Genomic DNA, 21869 nt, shown 5'->3' with positions numbered 1-21869 from the left:
TGAAAAATTTGGGGAATGTTTTAAGTGAAGGATACTGTACATAGATCGTCTGTAGAAATTATTTGAAGATAGATAGTTGGAAGTGATGCTCAAAGTAAAAACATAGCTGAGAGTTATGGAACATCTTCTGTTTTCCAATGAAGTGCTTTAAAGGATATATTCTTCATTGTTTTGAATTACAATTTTCTTCCAATCATAAAGTGTAACTGCTGTAATAGGATTAAAGAAAAATAAATTTTCTGGCAAATTACCATTTACTTTTTGCTATAATGAAATAGTGATATGCATACAACACCATTATTGTTTCTATATATATTATTAAACAGAAGTGCAAAGTCACCATACAGTTAATTATAGATTGTATTTATTTGTAGTAGACAATTTCTTTGAATCAGTAGACTGCTGATATTTTGCCGTAAGGCATTTTTGCCAATGTGTACTTCAAATATTTACATGTCAGACTTCCAGTCAGAAAATGCAATGTCATTCTCCAATGTATGAACATAAACATGAATAAACATTCTAAGTATTCCTTATTTTTCTATTCTTAAAGGTATTTGATGCAACCAATACTACACGGGACAGAAGAAAAATCATCCTTGATTTCTTAGGAGAGAGGCAGATCAAGGTATTAAAAATATCAATTCAATCAACCATTGCACCTATTTGTGTGTCTTTGTATTCAATAATTATATTTTTCACTGAATTTCATATTAAGAAAATATGAAATTATTTGTTGCCAGTGAAATTACAGTTACAGGTAGGAAAGTAATGTGATGTACATTCATTGACCTGAATATTTATCTTATGGAAAATATGTAATGTAAGACATTTATGATATGATAGAAGTGAAGAATATAAAATACATAATCTAATTAGCAGAAATATCACCCAGTTTTCCTTGTACAAGCCTATGGAATCCCAATGCTTCTACCACGACATGATGTCGTGGTCTAGAGGCTGTTGGAAAGCACACAAAAACCCTTATTTTCTAAGCCTGATAATATTCTTAAGCAAAATACTCAGCTGGTTAGCAATTAAAATGCACAAAGCTTGCATTGCTGTGTTTGATAGTTTATAAGCTGTCAACTGGTATATGGATAGTCATTTTCACTTTTGGGTCTGGTCTGGATCTTTAATAATGTAGACCCAAATTACTACTATGTGGATAGTGACAACTCTCCCTCTCACTCTCTCCCCAGTGAGGGAGTTATTCTGAGAATATTGAATTATGGGTTAGGCTTTCTGATTAAAGACCAAATTGACTTAAGGACGGTCATCTGTCTTGTCCTATTTCATCATGACTGTTAAACTGTTTCCTACTGGAACCAGGTGGTTCCTGCACAAGCATATCAATAGGAATTACAGAATTCAGAAGTCGATGGGTCAATAGGTTTGGATGTTAATTGGGAATTTAGATTACTGATGGACTTTCTTTATATTCTTTCTTTGTGCAATATCTCACATACACAAATATTGCTATGAGATCATTGTTAGTTGAGATTAAAGTCATGTAGTCAGAAAAGTAAAAAAAAAATAAAATAAATGAAAATAAAAAATAAAAAAAAACATTGAATTCTTTGCCAGTGTATTTGTTTTCTTCATTTATGCAATAAAAATGTTTTATGAAACTTTTATTTCATGTTTTTCTCTCTACAGTGTTTCTTTGTGGAATCGGTTTGTGATGATCCCGAGACTATACAGTCAAACATCAGGGTAAGTTGCCCTTTCCTCATATAATCTTCAATCAATAGATTATCTGTTCATCAGGGTTTAGAGCCCAATTATTCAACCATGCAGTGTTGGAAATTTCATCTCCCTAATGGCAACTTTTCAAGTATTTTTTTTTCTTTGGGATTGGTGATGTTTTGTTATCTTTTCTGGTATGCTTCCAAATTTGTTGGTTCTCAAGTGAGGCCATTGTTCAATGAACAGAAAGTTTAGAGCCATCTTGATTCAGTGTGTAGTCTTTCTTCTTGCCACATCTCCAACCAAAAAAGTCTCATCCTCATATTCTGTACTACTCCCAACAGTCCCATTAATTCGAGGAAGACTGTGATCTTCATTCTGTTACAAATAGATGCTCTGTGTGTCATTCACCTTATTCTCATCTCAATACCATTTCAATGCCCATGTTTTTAATCCCATACATCATGCATTTTTCTGTTTTACTAGCATTGCACACATTCCCTTTAACACTTAAAGATGATGCCCTGGAGTTAAGGAATGGAGTTAGTTCTTTTTTACTTTTACCGAAAGCTTTGTATCCTCATAGTGAGAGCTGTTGTCTCTCCTATGACAATCACCACACCTCTCAGAAAGCAGACCATACACTTCATCATACTTGTCAATTTTAGAAATTATGCAGTGGGATTGTAAATAAAATGGTGATGAAAATTCTGTGATCTTTTTTTATTTTGTTGTTGATAGGAGGTGAAACTGAATAGTCCTGACTACTATGACATCAACAAAGAGAAAGCAATCAAAGACTTCTTACAGAGAATAGAACACTATAAGGAGACGTATCAATCGCTCTCAGATGACCATGATAGGTAAGTAGCACTCTTAAGTCATTTTGTGATTGATATTCATTTAATGATTACTGCATAAAGCTGTTATCTATGCATATAGACATTTAACAATCAATGATCTCTGCTGCATGTTCTTGGGAGATTGTGTTTTGCATCCAGGGACATAAGCATCAAATCTTTGATGGAGCAAAATATGAGTGCCTGGGGCAAGCAGTAGCTGATTGCATTGTTTAAACTAAATATACATATATATATATTTTTTTTTGGGGGGGGGGTACTTTGTCAAGATATTTTTGTGTACTGTGAACTTGTGTTTATTTTTCCAATCATGAAATTTACAAAAATAAAAGTGTTAAGATAACAGGTTGTATGATATAGCCGTAGACTTGAGGATGTAGCAATGATCTCTTTCTCATGGTAAAAATCATATTTTTAGTTAAATTTTCAACCCTAGAAATTTGTCCTACATCAAGATCATCAATGTTGGGGATCGTTTTCTTGTAAACAAAGTCAGTGGTAAGTTTTTTATTCAACAATAGATTTGTTAAAAAAAACAATAGGTGGTTGTGAGAGAATTTTCAAACTTTTAAACCTATGGCCCGTTGCAGAAAGAGTTGCATTTAAACGCAAGCCAAAAAATCAATCGCAAGTCCCAAATGCGTGCTGTTGATTGGTTGAAAATCAAGTTGCGAATGATTTTTAGAGTTGCGATTGATTGCAACTCTTTCTGCAATGGGCCCCTGATATGTTTCTAGTATGTGAATGTTTTGTCTGCTTCATAGTGTAAACAATCATTTAAAATGGGGTAAAAGGCTTATCTCTGTTTACACCAAATTTCAATTTGAAGTGTAATATGTATACCAATGTATTCATGAAACTTTATATTCAGTGAAACCTTGATCTATTTGTAAATTAGGTGTAATAATTGATATGCAGCCTTGAGCTAAATAATTCAGTTTGTTCAGATACCTTGTTCTACATATCACAATTCATTTATATTTTGATATGAAAGATTTCTTCATTACACTCAATATTGCATCAAAAATTGTTCAACCAAATGTTTCCACTGTGCTGAGCTTCATGGTGAACTGTTTTACTTTTACTCATGGTTCATTGATAGTGAATAAAAGAAGTTACGTTTTTCATTATTATGATTTGGCCAAACTTTAATCATTGTGCAATATGTAGATATGATCCTGGTTCATGAAAATGGCTATCAGCATATGTACATATCTGAAGTATATGTATATTTGATTATGAGAATATTTAGAGAAAAATGACATTTATGGGATAAAAGTGTTAATTTTGCCTTTCTTTTCTGACAGGTCATATTCAAAGCAGGGTAGTCTACTATCTCATGAATATTCATATCATCCCAAGAACCATCTACCTGACAAGGGTGAGTTATTTTCATTCTTAATTAAGCTAAGTATATGAATCTTAGGGTGTGTTCAATGTTGATTTTCATATTTAAACAGCAACATGAATCACAATTGAAAACTTGATAAGAAAACACCGAACACAAATACGATCAGCGGTGCAGTGTTCATTGTCAAAAATATAAAGCCATTTATATGTTGATTGTCTTTAAATTTTCCGCTTTCGTAAGTGCAGCTTAGGTGCGCAGTTTGACCAATCACAAGAAAGGTCAGTTCTGGCACCCGTTTGTGTAGGCTTCCACTGTGAGAGCAAATTTAAAGACGTTTAAAAACTTGATTGTGTTCAATGTTGCATTCGCGATGCTCAAGGTTGTAAAATAAGAACTGATCGCATTTACAAGAATCTTTTTCGACGTTCAAATTTTCCTTCGAATCATGATTTGAAAGACGTTAACTTTTACAACCGGGAATAGAGGACATTGAACACACCCTTTGTTTCTCATTACATACATGTTTTGTTATCGTGTCTTCAATCATGATCTGAACACACCCGTAATATTGATATACATTGTTTCGACAGACAAATGAACTTTGATTTTAAAAGACTGTCGAGAATGTACTTTAATGGAAACTGGACACCTTTGATGCTTGTCTATCATGGGGTATTCTCCATTAACTTGAATAGAATTAAATTTTATGACCAATAGTTTTGATATAATTGCAATGAATATTCTTCCCCTTGCCTCTTTTGGTGGAGTCATAATCTCACTACCTCTGCTCTTATTTTAACACTATCAAAGGAATTTTCTGTTCAGACAAGAGATTGAAGGTGTTAACTGCTCCTACAAACCTTTGTCAGAGAATAACATTCCAGCACCTCTGCTCTGTAACATGTACAACGTAAGGAGGCAGAGTGTGCAGAGCTACAGTACATGTACGAAATCTGCAATTGCATTACTCTTTTATCATACATTGAATATTTGAAAATAATCAAGCTAAAAGACCACAACTGAAAACCCCATGTTCCTTTTCCATCCCTTTAGCATGGTGAGAGCAAGCACAATCAGAAGGGTCGGATCGGTGGCGATGCCAACCTATCTGAGAGGGGATGGGCGTATTCTAAGGCTCTAGGAGAATACATGTCATCACAGAACCTTCAGGATCTCAAGGTCTGGACCAGTCGTCTCAAGAGGACCGTCCAGACGGCATCCAGCATTGACGTCGCCATTGAGCAGTGGAAGAGCTTAGATGAACTCGATGCTGTAAGAATTACACTTTGAATTATTGAGTTAGAATTGAAATTTTTACAGTTTGAGTAAAATCCAACAATACTGCAACCATTTAAAAAATAATGTATATACAAAAGAATTGTACAAGTTGTTTGCATATTGTAAAATGGATCTGTGGTGATTTTTAAAATTTGTTATAAAACCTTTCATGAAAGAAACTTCAGAAAATATGTTAAAAGAATTTGCAATTCAATTTTGGGTCCCCAAATCAATCTTAAGTTAAATCATTGCTAATTTGCAAAATGATTTGTAATCTCTATCATTTAACAGAAAATGCAGATTTATTTACCATAGTAGAATTTTATCTTTTAATTGTTAGTGTTTGCAGTTGATATTTGTGATCAATTGCAAATGAATTTCTCGCAACAACTTCATAGTGAATGTATGCAGACAGTGTTGTAAAGATATGTTTGTATTATATATGCAGGGTGTTTGTGATGGCCTGACATATGAAGAGATCCAGGCAAGACATCCAGAAGAGTTTGCTTTGAGAGATCAAGACAAGTTCCATTATAGGTACCCAATGGGAGAGGTAAGCTTAATACATTTCCATTTCATCATTTATTACATAAATGTACAAAGATAATGAACCATCAATTTTATATGATGGCCACTTGTACAGCAATAATTTGGACAAGAAAATTGAGAAATGTGACACGCTTATCTTACTTCCATAGTTTGGTTTCACTGATTTAGTTCCAGAACTCAATGTCGTTCAATGTTTATATGGTAGGTCAATAATTTCACCTAATTGGAACATGAAACTCCATGATTTCTGAATATTTCCCAGTTTCCAACATTTATCTATAAATTCATAATACCAAAAAGAAAAATTCTGACATGATTCAGCCCTGATTATGAAAATGAAGTGGGTTGGTTCATTGTTTTCTCATGTGAAATTTCCCTAAAATACTTGCAACTTTTGGTGTGTCCTTGCAAACAGAACAGAGACAGAAAAAAAGTGAATAAGCTATTAAATATATGCTTAAATATATGCTTTATAAAGTACTTAAGGTCAAAGTATTAGTACTCTCCGAATGTTAAAGAGGTTTCTCATGTATACCAGGTAAAAGAGACTTGAAATTAGATCATTTTTTACCCAAAACACTCAAATTTAGCAGCCTATGACAGATGTTCTCTTCATATAGATAGTGGTTTTACATATAAGCGTTTACTCGGAAATGTCACCCATTCAGTGTGTTGATCCTCTTTTAATGAATTATTCATTTGATTACAGTCATACCAAGATCTTGTAGCCAGGCTAGAGCCAGTTATCATGGTGAGTTTGGACATTGAACTAGTGTGCCTCCGATAGATACTACTATATATTCCTATTTATATCATTACTGTTGTAGTGTTTCTGACATCACATTATTTGGTGATGATTATTTTTGTTGTGATATATCTAGGTTTGAAGAAAAATATGCAGAAATTTTTAATTAAATAGGTGTTGAAGTATTCTCTCTTTACTTTGAAATCAACCTATAAATTGTATTCTTAAATTCATCAAATTAGTTTTAGTTGATTAACTTTATGACTTAAGAATATAAATAAATAACAACTACATAGCTTAACACTATTGAGCCACAGAAATATTTTGTGTGAACAGCAAAATGCAATACAGTTCCGTGTCATTATCAGTGACAATGATTTTACATTTAATTATTACAGGCTTGTATTCAAATATGAATTGTATTTAACCATTATTTGGAACATATATCCATTTCTGACTATGAATGATACTCTTATAATCTGTTATTCTAGGAGTTGGAGAGACAGAAGAATGTACTAGTAATCTGTCATCAAGGAGTCATGAGATGTCTTCTAGCATACTTCCTTGACAAAAACTCAGGTAACATTCATCTTTTTTTGTACTGAATAACAATTTTACAGCTCATACACTGGTAGTTCATGTTAATCACAAATTTAGCAAAATATTTATATTTTTTTGATTAGGAAATACTCTTTAAGTTGGCGAGTAGTATTAAATTAAATGTGAATTTATCTTCAATTTTCTGTCTTTCCTCCTTTTTTTGGGGGGGGCTGATTAAAATATTTTTTAGATATCAAGATTTGATATACAGAGTATTGTACCTTCCTTCCTCTTTGTAAAATAATGAATTAGAATATTCTTTTGAAATAAATTATTTGCATAATGTATTATTTTCATTTTATTTTTTTAACAGAGGAACTTCCATACCTGAAGTGTCCACTGCACACAGTCATAAAACTCACTCCTGTGGCATATGGTAAGTTTACAAGATAATATAACCACTTCAATAGAACTACAAGAACTTCTACAATACATTTACATGCATGTTTACATAATCCTGGGGAGCATTTCATCATTTCTCTGCTTTGATATTTTATTTTGTTTATATTTCTTGGGAGTTTTCTCCATCATATTGCAAAAAGATATTAAATAAATCCATTGATCAAAATCAAATGTTCAAAGAGTTTAGCATGGGTTGAAGTGTGACCCAGATTCCTCCCTGTTTATAAATCAAGTGTACATTTCACAGGACTCACAAATAATTCTCTTGTCAATTACATCCTGCCTGATAGTGAATTTCACTATTTGATTGACAGCTTGGAATTTGGAGAGATGACCTGAGAGTTAATTTCTTGTTGATTTCATGAAGTTATTTCCTGTATAGTAGATTGCATCCCCAGTTGTATATTTCAATATGATAACCTTTACATGACCTTATAAGATTGAAGTTACGAAAATTAGGGGTCAGTGACTTGTCTGATCGAACCCTTGTTGTCTAAATTATGTTAAGTATTATTTTAAATCAAAGTGCAAATAACATGGAAAGTATATCCACCATTGAAAGGTTTCCTTTTATTCTCAAGCAACTTGAAATGCTCTCCTTTGCTTCAATATCTGCTGAAAATTATAAATTTTTACTGTAACAATTAAACAAATTTGTAAAGTTTTATTGATCAAGTATGTGACAGATATTTGTTGATTTGTATGGAGGATGAATACCTGATTTTTAGACAATTTTGGTTCATGAAAAAATGATTCACTTCCCAATTTCAATGGTAAAACCAAGAAATAGAGTTAGAATACTGAATGATGGTTTTGTTTTTAATCTTTTCAGGTTGTCGGGTAGAAACTGTGACGTTAAACATCCCAGCAGTAGATACGCACAGACCTAAACCTGAAGTAAGTAGATTTCAAATAATTTTTGCTATTTACTCATCATTTATCAGATATATTGTATTCTTAAGCGCATCTAATCTACTAGAAAGGATTGTCCAGTGTTCAATGGATTGAAGGTTAAAGTGTTTTGATGCAGCTTATTGCTGCACTGCCAATATCATGTACTAATCATTTCTTAACTTACATGTTACACCTTCAGTGATAACTACTCAGTATGGCTACATATACATGCAGCACTAACCATAACATGAAATAATATGCTGAACCTAATTCCATTTAATAGAAGCCATATCTAGAGGCCACCCAATTGGAAATGATATTTAGCTATGAGGAAATCAAGTTTATTGCCACTACATGTATAAACAAATAGAGACAGAAGCAATTGCTGCCACATCATATAGTGGCTTATCTGTGAAAAAGAATTTTGGCTCTTTACTATTGCCAATGCACCACCATGGCGCATATTGATACGCCATGTATGCCATGTTTAGGGGTGGTATTGGTTCTTAATAACTTCTGTGATGATGTATTTTTCCCTCCACTCTTAGAACTGACTGGAAATTAATTACATTTATATATTCTGGGGAAATTACTCTTTGTTGTAAATTCCAAAGCTAGTTTAGGTATAACAATAACTGTACAAAATAGATGCATTCTATAGTTGGGCTATAGTGTATTGTAAGGGAATTAGTTAATAAATGAGGTTCCTATAGAGAAATATTAAAATTCATATTTATATATAGCAAAAATATATTTGGTAAAAAGGTTTATTGACATTCATTGAGTAATATTGCCATTTTGAATGAGAATGTTCAAGGTCACCCATGGCAGGAGGATGTCCATGGACTCCGAAGGCCAGTTGTGGAATCAGACCTGAAAATATCACTTCTCCAATGGCAACGGTTTGTGGGTGTTTAAGAAAAACGATTTCCAGTCACTTATCTTCTAGAATCTCTGGAAAGCTGTAGTGCATCAGCCTCAGTTCACGTAGGCAACAGGTTAAGGATGTTATATAGGTAGTTTTGATCTCCTGTTAGTCTGCGTCCTTGAGGTCTACCCCTAAATGGCATAACCGCGCTCTCAGAGTCAAGGTGCACTAAAATGATTCTGTGAGAAGGATCGCACCATCCAAACTTTTTGATAATTTACTATTTCCCATTTTCTTTCTCCCTAATCTCAAACAGAATATCTTACCCATTCCAAAGGCGGTTCCAGAAAATCAGTGACCCACGAGGCTTCCTCAAATAGGCAACAGGAGATCAAAACTACCTTTATAAAGGGGTTAGGTTTCACCCTCTCAGCTAGTTCTTCCTGGGTCTTGTGACAATACAGCAACATCCTTCATCCTCCTTGTTCGTGATGCTCCTAAGAACATGTATAGACTTTAAAATTTGACTCCAGCCAAAAGATTGAAAATGACAAACAAATTCCCTCGAAATTTCCAAGTAACTTTATTTGGCCAAATTAATGAGACCCTGTAAGGCCTCGATGTGAAAGAAGGTTAAGATATGGCCAATGATTTATCATTTATAAAAAGGGTCACTTAAAATGTTTTTCTCATCGGTATGGAGATATGTGAAAATTTTCTTTGTTCTCTCTCTTCTTGACATTCAATCCCATCATGCTGCATCACCTACTATGGCATATACAACAAAAATTTTAGCATTGCAAGTGAAACAGAACAAGTAAACAAGTGAAATTTCATGATTGTGATTAAAGAATACTTTCATGTAACAAAAAAAATGTATTTGAAAAGTAATTTTGTCTATTGATATTTTTATATGAGAATCAATTTTTGAGGGAAACTAAACCCCAAGGAGCTCTAGTGAACAACTGATTTTCCATAGACCATACAATAAACATTTCCTTTCCTAAGCAAATATTGTTATATGAATGTTATTTAGATTAGAAGAAAATAATTAATGTCTATTGGGTATATATTATTAGACTATATGATCAAAATGTTGCACTATGTGTAAAGGATCCAGGGACTATATGAGTAGTTCAGGTCTTGGGCTGTGGCTTTAAGATATGACTGATCCATTCCAGCTTTAAGAAATTATAGACCAATCCTATTTCAGAAAATTGATTTTAACTGTTAAGCTAACCATCCCTGACCTCAAAATTCCATCAGTCTTGTAAATTATAAGTTGGGAACTATCTTAGTGCTCTTTTGAAATGTCTCTCTATTTTTTCAGATTAATTTTCATAACCTATGTGAACAACCTTTTTCTAATAATATGTAGAAATGATGATGATAAGTGCAATGAATTGAGGCTGTATTTGTGTTTTGATGTGTGCACTCAGGGTTCACAATATTCTCCCTAATTGAACTCAAGATTTCACACTGACTAGATATTTTCTTTTGTAATCCTCTTGATTTTTAAAAAACTGATTGTTTACTATATTTTGTTAATTTATATGTTTTAATCCTATCTAGGCAGAGATATTTTTGGAGATCGTAAGGCCGGGATCTCGGGCGTCAATCACACAATTGCGCGGAAAATTGGCACGAAGGTTGTCTCGGACATGATTTGCAAAATTGTCTATTAATTTATTTCATGCAAATTGCCATTAATTGATTATGCTAATTTATGTTATGTGTAATTGGTATGCAAAATCATACTTTACATAACTCCCTAAATATAAAGCTCTAAATGTTCTAATTTTTGGTGTAGAAACTCATTGTGGTGTTCGTAGCAAATATACGTGAAAAAAATTGCGATATCAGATCAATTTCTTTGGACTTTTTGTTTTTTATGAACTTTGATGGGGATTCTTTTGAGATCAGAAAGAGCATAAAATAACTCTAAAATATAAAATAATTATACCTACGATTTTTGGTTGAAAACACAATTTGCATTGACTTTGTACACAAAATCATGTTTTTTAAGCAATTTTGGGTCTGACATGCACTTAGAAAATGTTGCGTAATTTCAAAATAGCGTACCCAGACATCGCAAATTTGGTCTCAAAAGATGTGAAAGACTTGAAAGTAAAATGTCTGTGAGCACCGCGGTAAAAAAAGATCGCACAGCGAAAATATTGCGCAAATCGTTTATGGGGGGCCTCCGATGACACCACTCCTCCCACCAGCCTAGATAGGTTATATATAGAAACAAATGACAGTCATGACAATCAAGAACAATTGTGAATAATTAGCAATTGTTGTATTCTCAAGTCTAAGCACGCACAAACCTGATAACAATGATATTTTATTTAATTTTTTGTTTTGCAAGTAATGAAATTGACTTATTTGCATCTGAAACCTTTTCAAAAATATTTAAAGGATAAGTCCACCCCCCAAAAAAAAATGATTTGAATAAAAAGAGAAAAAAAGACATTAAAAATGTCATCAAAGTCGGAAGTGAAATAAGAAAGTTATTACATTTTAAAGTTTTGCTTAATTTCACAGAACAGTTGTATGTACATTCTGGTTAGTGTGCAAATGAGACTGATGACGTCATCCACTCGTTATTTCTTTTGTATTTTGTTATACCAAATATTAAATATTCTAATTTTCTCCTCATTGTTAATTGAAACAAAGATGAATTTCTCCCTAAATATGTGGAATTAGCATTATTTTAATAACTACATGGTTCAGTCAAGTTGGCCCTTGTTGTCAAATCTGTAAAAATTGAAATATTATACAATTCAAACTATAAAAAACAAAAGGAAATCATGAGGGTCATCATCAACTCTCTCACTCATTTGCATGTCACCGAGTTGTACATTTAACTGTTTTGTGAAAAAAAAGTGAAACTTTAAAATGTCATAACTTATTTTACATCCGATCTTAATAAAATTTTAGTTTGATTTTTCTCTCTTCAAATCAATATTTTTCTGGGGTGGACTTGACCTTTAATTGTTTTGCTCTTTTCTTTGATAGGGATGATTGAAGGATATTCATAAAAATATTTGAGGTGATAATAATAAAGATTGAGGTGCTGTAGACTTTCTCTAGTAAATAGTGAATATGATTGAATTGTATCAATTCTCTACAGAGTGCTGCAAAATATTCTATAATTCTAGAAATGTTTGCTTTACAGACTAAGATGAGACCAGTTTGTATTTCAGGTGTATTGAGAGTGTATTCTCTTTAAATGTTTTTTTCTATTTCTAGTGTTAGGTTTTGCACATTCCTTCGTTTTTATTTTGAGTATTGCACAAAATAGAGATCTACATATAGTTGAACATTTCAAAACTTGAAAGGCCTCTTGTGCAAATAATACACATGGATGTGTGTAACAGAGATGCAAGAAGTATATGGCTTGTCAAATGCATTTGTATCGGACTTTAGAATAAATTGAATTCACAAATTTAAATCTTTTCGACATTTTCTTACATAAAGTTGGTTGATGACATCAATATATGGGCAAAAAAAATGGTTAAAATGTTTTACGTTTCTAAAAATACAGTTAATCGTATAAGGATGCAAAAAAAAAAATCTAACATCATCTCTTCTATGACATGGCAGAAATGTGTATTGCATCATAATGCATATGAATGCTCTTGAGTTCCATATTTGTATGGTATCTTTTTATAAGTTGGCCCAAAGATTTCAGACATTCATAATTTACTTTTGACTTTTTATTCTGAATGTTTACATCTAAAGATCATCAAATTTAACTTACCTTACTTGACCAAATTTTCTCCCATCACCTCAGACCTTGAATTACATTCTAGTTTTCAATGAGCATATTACATTTATGATGTGGTTAGCATTGTGATAAAATCAATGCTAATTAAATGGTTATTTGCCTTAGGTAATTACATGTATATTTCAGAAGAACTTACTCTACCCTTTGATATTATATAGCAGAATTGTACTTCAAATGATTTTGAATGTATTTTGCTTAAAAACCACTAAGAGAGAAGAATCCAGAAGGTATGTCTCAAATACCACTTTCTTAGAAGCAGCTTAAACTAGTATTTATAGTCTATGCAATGTCAGAATGTTAAAAACACTTTGGAATGGTAAAGTGCATTAATAAAACATGAATGAAGAATATTTTATTGCTATTTTTGAAGGAGGTATCAGGTGTGTGTTATTTTCTTTCTGTTTTGGGGATGAAACATAATAAATATAAACCTTATTAGAAGAAATCATGTATGTGGTGTTTTTATTTCAGAATATGAAGACCTCAGTTCCATAGGAATTATCTATATCTTCATAACTTCAGAGAAAAATGAATTTGTTTACAATATTTTTACACAGCTGTCTGGCAATGTGATAATAAATAAAAAGTAAATTTTCTCATGTTACTAAAAAAAAAAAAAAATACCATGATTGGTCACTAAACTGAATAAACATAAATCAATTTTAATCACAAGTGGATATAATACCTTTTGGAACCAAGCTCTTCATATATGTACTGGGGCTCTATATAGTAGCCATGTTTTTGTCCCCATAAGGTAACTCATCAGTAGGGCCTAACAAATGTATGTTCCACAGTAAAAGGGAAATTCAGTCCAACTTCAAGTTGGTCTTGTTGGAAGTAAAAAAAAAAAACATTGATGAATGTTTCATGAAAAAGAAAATCAAATATACATGTAAATAGATTTATGGATCATTAGGGTTAGGGAGCTGATACCCCATATTTCATGTAAATCCATAAAATGCCATACCTCTCAAAAATTGAAATGATGTGAATAGACACATGATTTTATACATGTATGTGATTTTATAAGAAAAAATTTCAAAAAAAAATTTCATTATATGGCATTTGATTAATATTACTTGACATTGCTGCTTATTTGTGAGGACACAAATTTAATTAAGAAAAAGTAATCTTTGATAAAACTCATTTTCCTGCTTTCTTAGAACCAACATTATGCCAGGGTGGACTTCCCCTTCAATCGCTTAACCTTTCAGAGATAATTTCACTCAACATCTTACTATTTTCTATACAATTTCTACTTGTATGAATGGCAATCTTTTTTACTTTTTTCTTAATCCTGTATCTTGCTATCATTCATTCCATTCTTGACATGAAGAATTGCCTTTTGTAAACAGTTCAAAATATCAAGAAATCAAATGTTTGTTTTAAGTATTCATTTTGTGTTGTTATTAAAAGGCAATTCTTGAAATAAGAAATAGTGAGAAAATGGCTTGCCCTATGTATGTTGTCATAACGCTGGTTAAAGGTTCATGTTTAACAGCCCCTCTAGAGAATTGAAAAGATTGGACTATGACTGGAAGTTAGTGCAGAACTTATATTACACAGAGGAAAAAAGTTTCAATAACAAATTTTATTTTCATCCCTGACCTCCTATCATTTATTAACCACTACAGGAATGTAACACCAACAGAAGCCCAGATCAAGCACTGTCGACAGTTCCTGACATTGAAGATTTTACTGAAGGCCTTGGTGAAAATGATGTGTATGTCAATGCCAAAACCAACTATTACAACACTTGGTCAGGTCTTGCTGGATGGCTCAGCTAGGGGGCACTCTGTATCGAAGCTTACAGCAATTAAAGGACAGTGCAGTTAGCTATAGCTACAATATTTGTCCTGTTTATCATAAGTATGAAAAGAAGCATGTTTTATTTATTAGGATCAGTTGTCACTATCTGGATATTTTTTGCTCACATCTTATGCAAATATTAATGGATCCTGTATCAAAAGCTCAGTGATTGACTACAGGACTGATTTGAACAAATGATTACTATGACAGCCATTATCAAACAATCATGTGATTAATCTGTGAGCTCTGTGTTAACGGGTCCTAATATGAAGTCTCTTGATTTTCAACACTGTTTTGTGCTCGATCTTTTCATTGAACCATATACATGTAGTTCCTGCTCATACATAACTGTATTATTGGGATTGTCAAACATCTGAGCAACTGCAACATGCACATGGCAATGGCATTATAGATCAGAACAATGCAGTATAAAATTTTACAAGAAAACCGCAAAAGGACAACTACTTCAGATGGTATTCCCACATTGAGCTAGAGCATAGTCACCCACAAACGATAACTCCCTGGTTTACAGAATTCCAAAGAGAAAACCTAAAATCAAACAACTCTTAAAAGATATCCTGCCATTCACAGGGAAGGGAGTTGTCCTTGAACAAGATTGTAGATTATTGTAGTGCAGCAGTTGTTCCATGCATCAAGTCAAATTGGAGATTGGAGGTCTAGTTTATACAAACAAGGCCCAGCAGCAAATCACAACAAAGGTTTCCATAATATTTACAATAATGGCAGAAGTAATATAGTTGAACATCTTTATGAAATGGGCCCCATATCGAACTAGATTTAAACATGATTTTTATTAGTGAAGATGTTATCACACTCTCTGCATGCAATCAATTTTGAGGGCACACAAGTGTAATAAATCAATTTGCATTGTCATATCACTAATTCTAGTTTGCCTGGTGGGTATTCATAAAGTTGTTCATTAGATAAGAGCGACTTAAGAACAACTGGTGATCCTTTCTTGTGGTAAATGGTATACAACAAAATGTTCATTGGCGATGGTTTAGTGCGTAAGAAAGGTTCACCAGTCGGTCTTCAAGTCGAGCTTGACTTTATACGAATAGCTTTATGAAATAACCCTCTGGTTAGATTCATATAATTGTGTGGTAAACAAAGGAATTATATAAGTTTATTGTCATAACCTACTCATTTGTTTTTTGCACTTTACTAAAAACTGCCAAATATCATTTGACTTCCTTGAAATGATAATATGAATATTTAGTGATGTTCAACTGAGTCACTTGTAACTACAGCAGGAATTAAGTTGTGCAATTTAAATACATTTTTGTATTTAAAAGTGAATTTTTATCAGGATTTTCTTAGTTTGAACAGATATATGAACATAAATGTAGTAATTTAGGGATAACTGTGTTAATACAAAAAGTTGATAAACTGCAATAAGGTACCTTGTTATATCTCAATAGCTAGAGCTGGACGTGAAAAAAATGAGGGGGAGACAAACTGTAATATCCTACATGTTGGAAGAGCAGTGGTGTAGTGTTTCTGACTCTTGCCTTGTAGTCAGAGGGTGGTATATTCAAATCCCTCCACTGCATTTGGCAAGGCGTTAATACAAATATTGCCACTCTCCACCCAGGTGATAAATGGGTACTTGGTAGGATGTGAAAGTCATTGTAGCTTGTCCACTAATGTGTTTGCCCCAATGGTGATTGGCTGGAATACTCCCCAGGGGATGTTGGACATGAATACATTTTGTGCGGGAATGAATGATTGAATCTAGTGACCGGGGCAATGATACCTTTAAAGGGGAATGAAACCTTTGGAACAAATAGGCTTGTGTAGAAACAGAAAAATCAAAGAATAAGAATAAAGAAAGTTTGAGAAAAATCGGACAAATAATGAGAAAGTTATGAGCATTTGAATATTGTAATCACTAATGCTATGGAGATCCTCCCATTGGCAATGCGACAAGGATGTGTGATGTCACTGATGAACAACTTTCCATTTGGTGGACTATAAAATAGCCTCAAAATGTCTCTTTTTGCTTTTTCTTACGATGATACAAACTCTTTATCCATTATGTATTCTTGAAAAATATGTATTACATGCCCTCATGTAGAAAGAACACATGATCTATGGATAGATGTGATAAAAGAGGCAATTCAAGTGAAATATATACTAAAGTAATGGGGAGAGTTGTTCATCAGTGACATCACACATCTTTGTCGCATTGCCAATTTGCTATCTCCATAGCAATAGTGATCGCAATATTCAAATGCTCATAACTTTCTCATTATTTGTCTGATTTTTCTCAAACTTTTGTTGATCTGTTTCTTTGATTTTTCTGTTTTCACACAAGCTATCTTGTTCCAATGGTTTCATTCTCCTTTAAGCGATAATGTATTGAGCACATTAAAGATAACCATATTATTTATTATCCTTTACATCTGAAATATCAAATGCTTTTTGTTTTAGTGTACAGTAACATAAAAATGAAAAAAAAGATGAAGTGAACTCCCTGGAGTTGTATTAAGGGTATCAAAAACACCAAAAAGTGTGGAAAATGGCCTCAAATTCAGTGCTTCATATTCAGTTCAATCAAGAATTGAAAGATCAGGGAAAATGTAGAAAATGTTGAGATTTCTCTCAAAAGCAAGTGAAACACTAAATCTTTTTAAGGATCTAAATATATGAAATATAAAGTGGGCTTGAAACCTTGTTGGGTGCATTTCAGAAGGCAATTTCCATGTATTTTTTAAAGTGCTAAGTGTAAAATACCTCCCAAGAAAGGATACACTGTATTCTGAAGTCTGATTTAACTTAGACCATGGTCTAACTCTATGCCTAAAATTATGGGAAGCTGAAAATGTCAAAAGTTCATTTACATTTTTTGTGTCTCATGTTTACTTTGCTCTTTGGTCAAGAAAACAATTTTAGGTATTATTTCCTGATACAAAGTATGATTTGAATGTCAAACAAGGTGATGAATTGAACTTGTTGAGTAATGTTGAGAGATATATTTCACAGCTGGATATCCATAGTTAAAGAGAAATGCCCGTAGTTGCAGTAAACACTGATTTCATGAGAAAGTCTGTAAAATCAGGCTTAATTGTCAGAATATCATCGAGGATCTAGATCTGGTACAGTTACATAAACTGAACTTTGTGAAATCTTGAAATCTACGCCGAAAAATGTTCACACTGAAGATCACCAACACAGATAGGCACACGCGGGACAGTGTAATAATATTGCTGGAATAAAGACCCGATGGAAGTGACCGAATCCTCGCTTATTTTGCTTATGTCTCAGCAATTACACAATTTCTTCCAGAATCCTTAGGCACATATTTTTTATTCATAAAAACAGACACTTGGGTGGTCATTATATTAGATTCTGTCAAGTCATTTTGAGATCATTACCAAAACTGGAATTTAACTTTAAACCACTGCTTTAAACCAGAGTTTGAATTAAACTGGAGTTCAAAATATGGGCCTTTATGATTAAGATCAAGTGAACAACCAATATGAAGAATCTGTCATGTAATGTTTATCAATTTATTAATCTTCTTTATAATGATGATTGAGTTATCTTGTTTGTGTACACATTTATGATATACGATGATAGCTGTATCTGACAAATATTGAATTGTGAAGATTGTGAACTTTCTTGATTTTTATGAGTGTATACCGGTAATCAAAATGATGTGTTTCTCTTACATACTTTTTTTTCCAATGCATGCTGACAGTACTTAAGATTGTAATATGGTACATGTGTCCAATTTATGTGCATACTTTCTAGTTGATATATTTGTATATTATGTGGATGGAGTGAGAAGGGCAGGTCTAAAGTCTTCTTGCAATCTTTCAGGATATTTTTTATTAAATTTTGCACATTGCTAATTTTTTATACAAAGGTCACAATATATGTTAATTACACTCACTTATGCTATATGTTACATTTGAAATTCATCTAGTTTGGTGTTTATGAAACTAACTCAAATGTTTTATGTTTATCAATTAAAGATTTCTATGAAATAACTTGAAATTGATATAGATAGGCCTATATTTATAATTTTCAATTCTCCTTTATTTCTATCAACGTACTTTCTTTATTCATTCTATATCATTTTCCTTTTTTTTTACAAATATATCAATGTTACTATGAATCATGTCACTGTAACTATTTAGTTTACTGGAATTTGTTTATTAACATGTTGTATTTGCATGGTATTTTTTCTTTCCTTTAAGTGGTAAATTATTGCTCAGTGTATCAAATTATATTTTCTTGATTGGTCAAGTAATAATGATGATGGTTGGGGTAATGGTGATGTTATTGATAATGATCACAATATAAGATACGTAATCATAATAATAATGATCATAAAACTTAAAAGCATATAAGGATAATAATGATAAGGGTATATGACATTTAAAAAAAGCAAATGACAATACCATTAACTGATGAATTGAAGTAAAAAAAAAGTATGGTATCAGTTGATAATTTCCTACATATTTCTAGTAATTATATTAGTTTAAACTCTACATTTCTTGCTACATTTTTGTCTTGTGAGAAATTTCTATTTTTGTAATGGATCCCACCTTGCAATATTATACCTCGAAATAATTTTTCATAATCTTCCATTTATTATCAAATAGCTGATATTTCTATTCTTGAACATTGCTATTTATGTTCCGTTTTGGTTAAGTAAGGGAACATGATTTTCATATTGATTTCCATGACACTTGTATTTTTATTGAAATCTTTAATATTGGTAGGAACATCCAATGTCTATCTGGATTACTGCATTTTGAAAAGGGTCTCTTGTATCTTCAGCAATAAAAATGATGTATTTTATATAAAGATGTAGGTTTATTTAGAAATTATTTTTTTATTATACAAGTATTTTATACTGCAGCAGAGGAGGGGGTGGTCAAATATTCATTTTCATAAAGCAAGGGAGGATAAATCCTTTTTCAAGTTTATATGAGAAATATGTATGCACAGTTTATTACTATAACCTATAAATTAGATCTTAATGATTAAATACCTCATTAAGGGTGCCTTTCAGAAGGCAAATTCCATGTATGTTTTACAGTGCTATAACCTATAAATTGGATCTAAATGATTAAATATGTTAAATCTTTTTGTAAGTATATGTGGAGAACTGCCATTTATCCCCCCCCCCCCCTGTAAGACCTGCGCTGAATCTATGTTTATCTATTCCTTTTTTATTAACTTACCAAATGTGATGAAAATAACCTTTTCTTTTCAAGAGCCTTGGTCTATGTAATATGACTTCTGCGCTTCAATTGAAATTCAAAATGGTCATTATTTATTGGTAAGTAAATTGAGCTTTAATGGTGAAGTACTTATGGTAATAGGTTGTAACCTTTATTGATATGCATACATCTCATGATATTTCTGTTCGAAATGAAATATTTGTATATTTTGAATAGTCAATGTTTTTCCTTTTTTGTTTCATCTATCATAGTAAAGTAAAATCATAGTTTTTTATGTGATGGGTAATGAGTTTGGAGTATATGTCAAATGATAATGTATACAGGGTAATTTTTGTACTTCACCTATGTATTTTGATAGTGCAAGTTGATATAGTTCCAAGAATTTCAATGAGTGCATGATGAGTTTCATTTAGTCTAGGGGAGGCTTTTCATAAATAGTGTGTGCACCCTGTGTAATTTTAATTGTGCAGCAATGCAAATTCTCTATGAAGGCATGATCTTATATATATTGTTTAATAATGCATCAAAACCACTTAAGGGCTTAAGGCACAAAATTGAGTGATATTTATATAATTCAAACACAACTCAGAATCTAAGTTGATCTTAAATCACACTTCATTCTTTGTGAAAGCCCCCTATCAATCATTCTCTTGATTGAAACTGATGCCAACCTTGTACAAACAGTCACAAGTAGTTTAATTGCTTCATGATATCCCGAGTCAGTTTGAACCCATTCATTGTACATAATTGGATTCTCTTCCATTTCTTTGGTGATATTATCTTAACATATCTTTATTATGTAACAATTTTTATACAATTGTTTGCACACTAATCTTTTTCCTTAGATATGTCATGCACTGTTTGCCTATAGATAGTTTTGGTTGTGCAATTCATTTGAAATCAATGCAATAATTTGTAGGCTCTCTGTAAAGTTTTTTTTTTTTCATGCTCAGCTTGTTGAGAATATGTTATTCATAGAAATACTTATTTTTCTCCATCCTTTCATGTATTACCAAATAGGGTTAAGAGGAATGAAATAGGTCATTGTTCTTTCATGTTATATCAAAAGTTTTATATCATACTGCTGTTTATGCCAATTCAACATTGTCATAACATGCAAATGAAGGGTGAAATAATGAATGTAGCAAAAGACCTAACAGTTTTCATGTTAAGCATGTTTAATTGCCAATCTAAACATTTAATGTTGTATATTATCCTTTCCAAAGTTGGGTGTATTAATGATTGTCTTCATCAGAGGGATACAGACCATTATTTACTATAAAATACATACTGAGCAACTTCCAAACATACCACATCTGATCTGTATGAGAATTGCTGAAAATACAAAGATACTGTATACCTCCATTCTCAATATCTATCATCCTTACAAAGTTCTTTCTATTTGGACTGCAGAAATCTGTTTGGGTTACCTTGAAGAGGCATATGTTTTGCATAATTATGTCTAAAACTTGCTAGAATCAAGACAATCAAATTATGCAACTTCTCCTGTCTTGACCAAAAAGTAATGGTTATACAGTTTGTTTGCAATAGAATAGTTTCACAAACTTCCAATGGGCCTACAGAAAAAAAAATTCACCATATTAACCAGTACATTATATATCTTGTCTAGTGCTTTCATCCTGCCAAAGTAAAAGAATATGTAGTACCATTGTTCTGCCTCATAAGTTTGCCATTTCCAATCAAGTTGAATTGGGTTGTTTGAATAAAGCTGTTATTTAAGGAACTCATTACTTTGTACAATTAAACAAAAAAAGAGAGTTTTTCTTTAGAGGATTTCATTTGAATAAAGAT

General features: G+C 32.2%; 1 protein-coding gene across 4 annotated transcripts in view; it reads left to right on the top strand.

Annotated features, from left to right (window-relative positions):
• LOC121411077 (6-phosphofructo-2-kinase/fructose-2,6-bisphosphatase-like) overlaps window positions 1–14893 on the top strand; it is a 48710-nt gene extending 33817 nt beyond the window's left edge. For 3 of the 4 annotated variants that reach the window (XM_041603573.1, XM_041603572.1, XM_041603574.1), the window contains exons 5-16: window positions 554–628; window positions 1660–1716; window positions 2431–2552; window positions 2986–3047; window positions 3857–3930; window positions 4954–5172; window positions 5627–5731; window positions 6437–6478; window positions 6964–7051; window positions 7386–7448; window positions 8307–8371; window positions 14664–14893. In XM_041603573.1, the coding sequence (XP_041459507.1) occupies window positions 554–628; window positions 1660–1716; window positions 2431–2552; window positions 2986–3047; window positions 3857–3930; window positions 4954–5172; window positions 5627–5731; window positions 6437–6478; window positions 6964–7051; window positions 7386–7448; window positions 8307–8371; window positions 14664–14816 (1125 nt within the window). In that variant the 3' untranslated portion in view covers window positions 14817–14893. Of the gene's footprint in view, window positions 1–553; window positions 629–1659; window positions 1717–2430; window positions 2553–2985; window positions 3048–3856; window positions 3931–4953; window positions 5173–5626; window positions 5732–6436; window positions 6479–6963; window positions 7052–7385; window positions 7449–8306; window positions 8372–9552; window positions 10751–14663 lie in introns of those variants that run through there. The other variant, XM_041603576.1, reaches the window with a different exon arrangement.
• The last annotated feature ends 6976 nt before the right edge of the window (window positions 14894–21869 follow it).

The sequence above is a fragment of the Lytechinus variegatus genome, chromosome 3, assembly GCF_018143015.1.
Source record: "Lytechinus variegatus isolate NC3 chromosome 3, Lvar_3.0, whole genome shotgun sequence".
Taxonomy (NCBI): domain Eukaryota; kingdom Metazoa; phylum Echinodermata; class Echinoidea; order Temnopleuroida; family Toxopneustidae; genus Lytechinus; species Lytechinus variegatus.
This window is presented reverse-complemented; position numbering and strand designations above follow the sequence as displayed.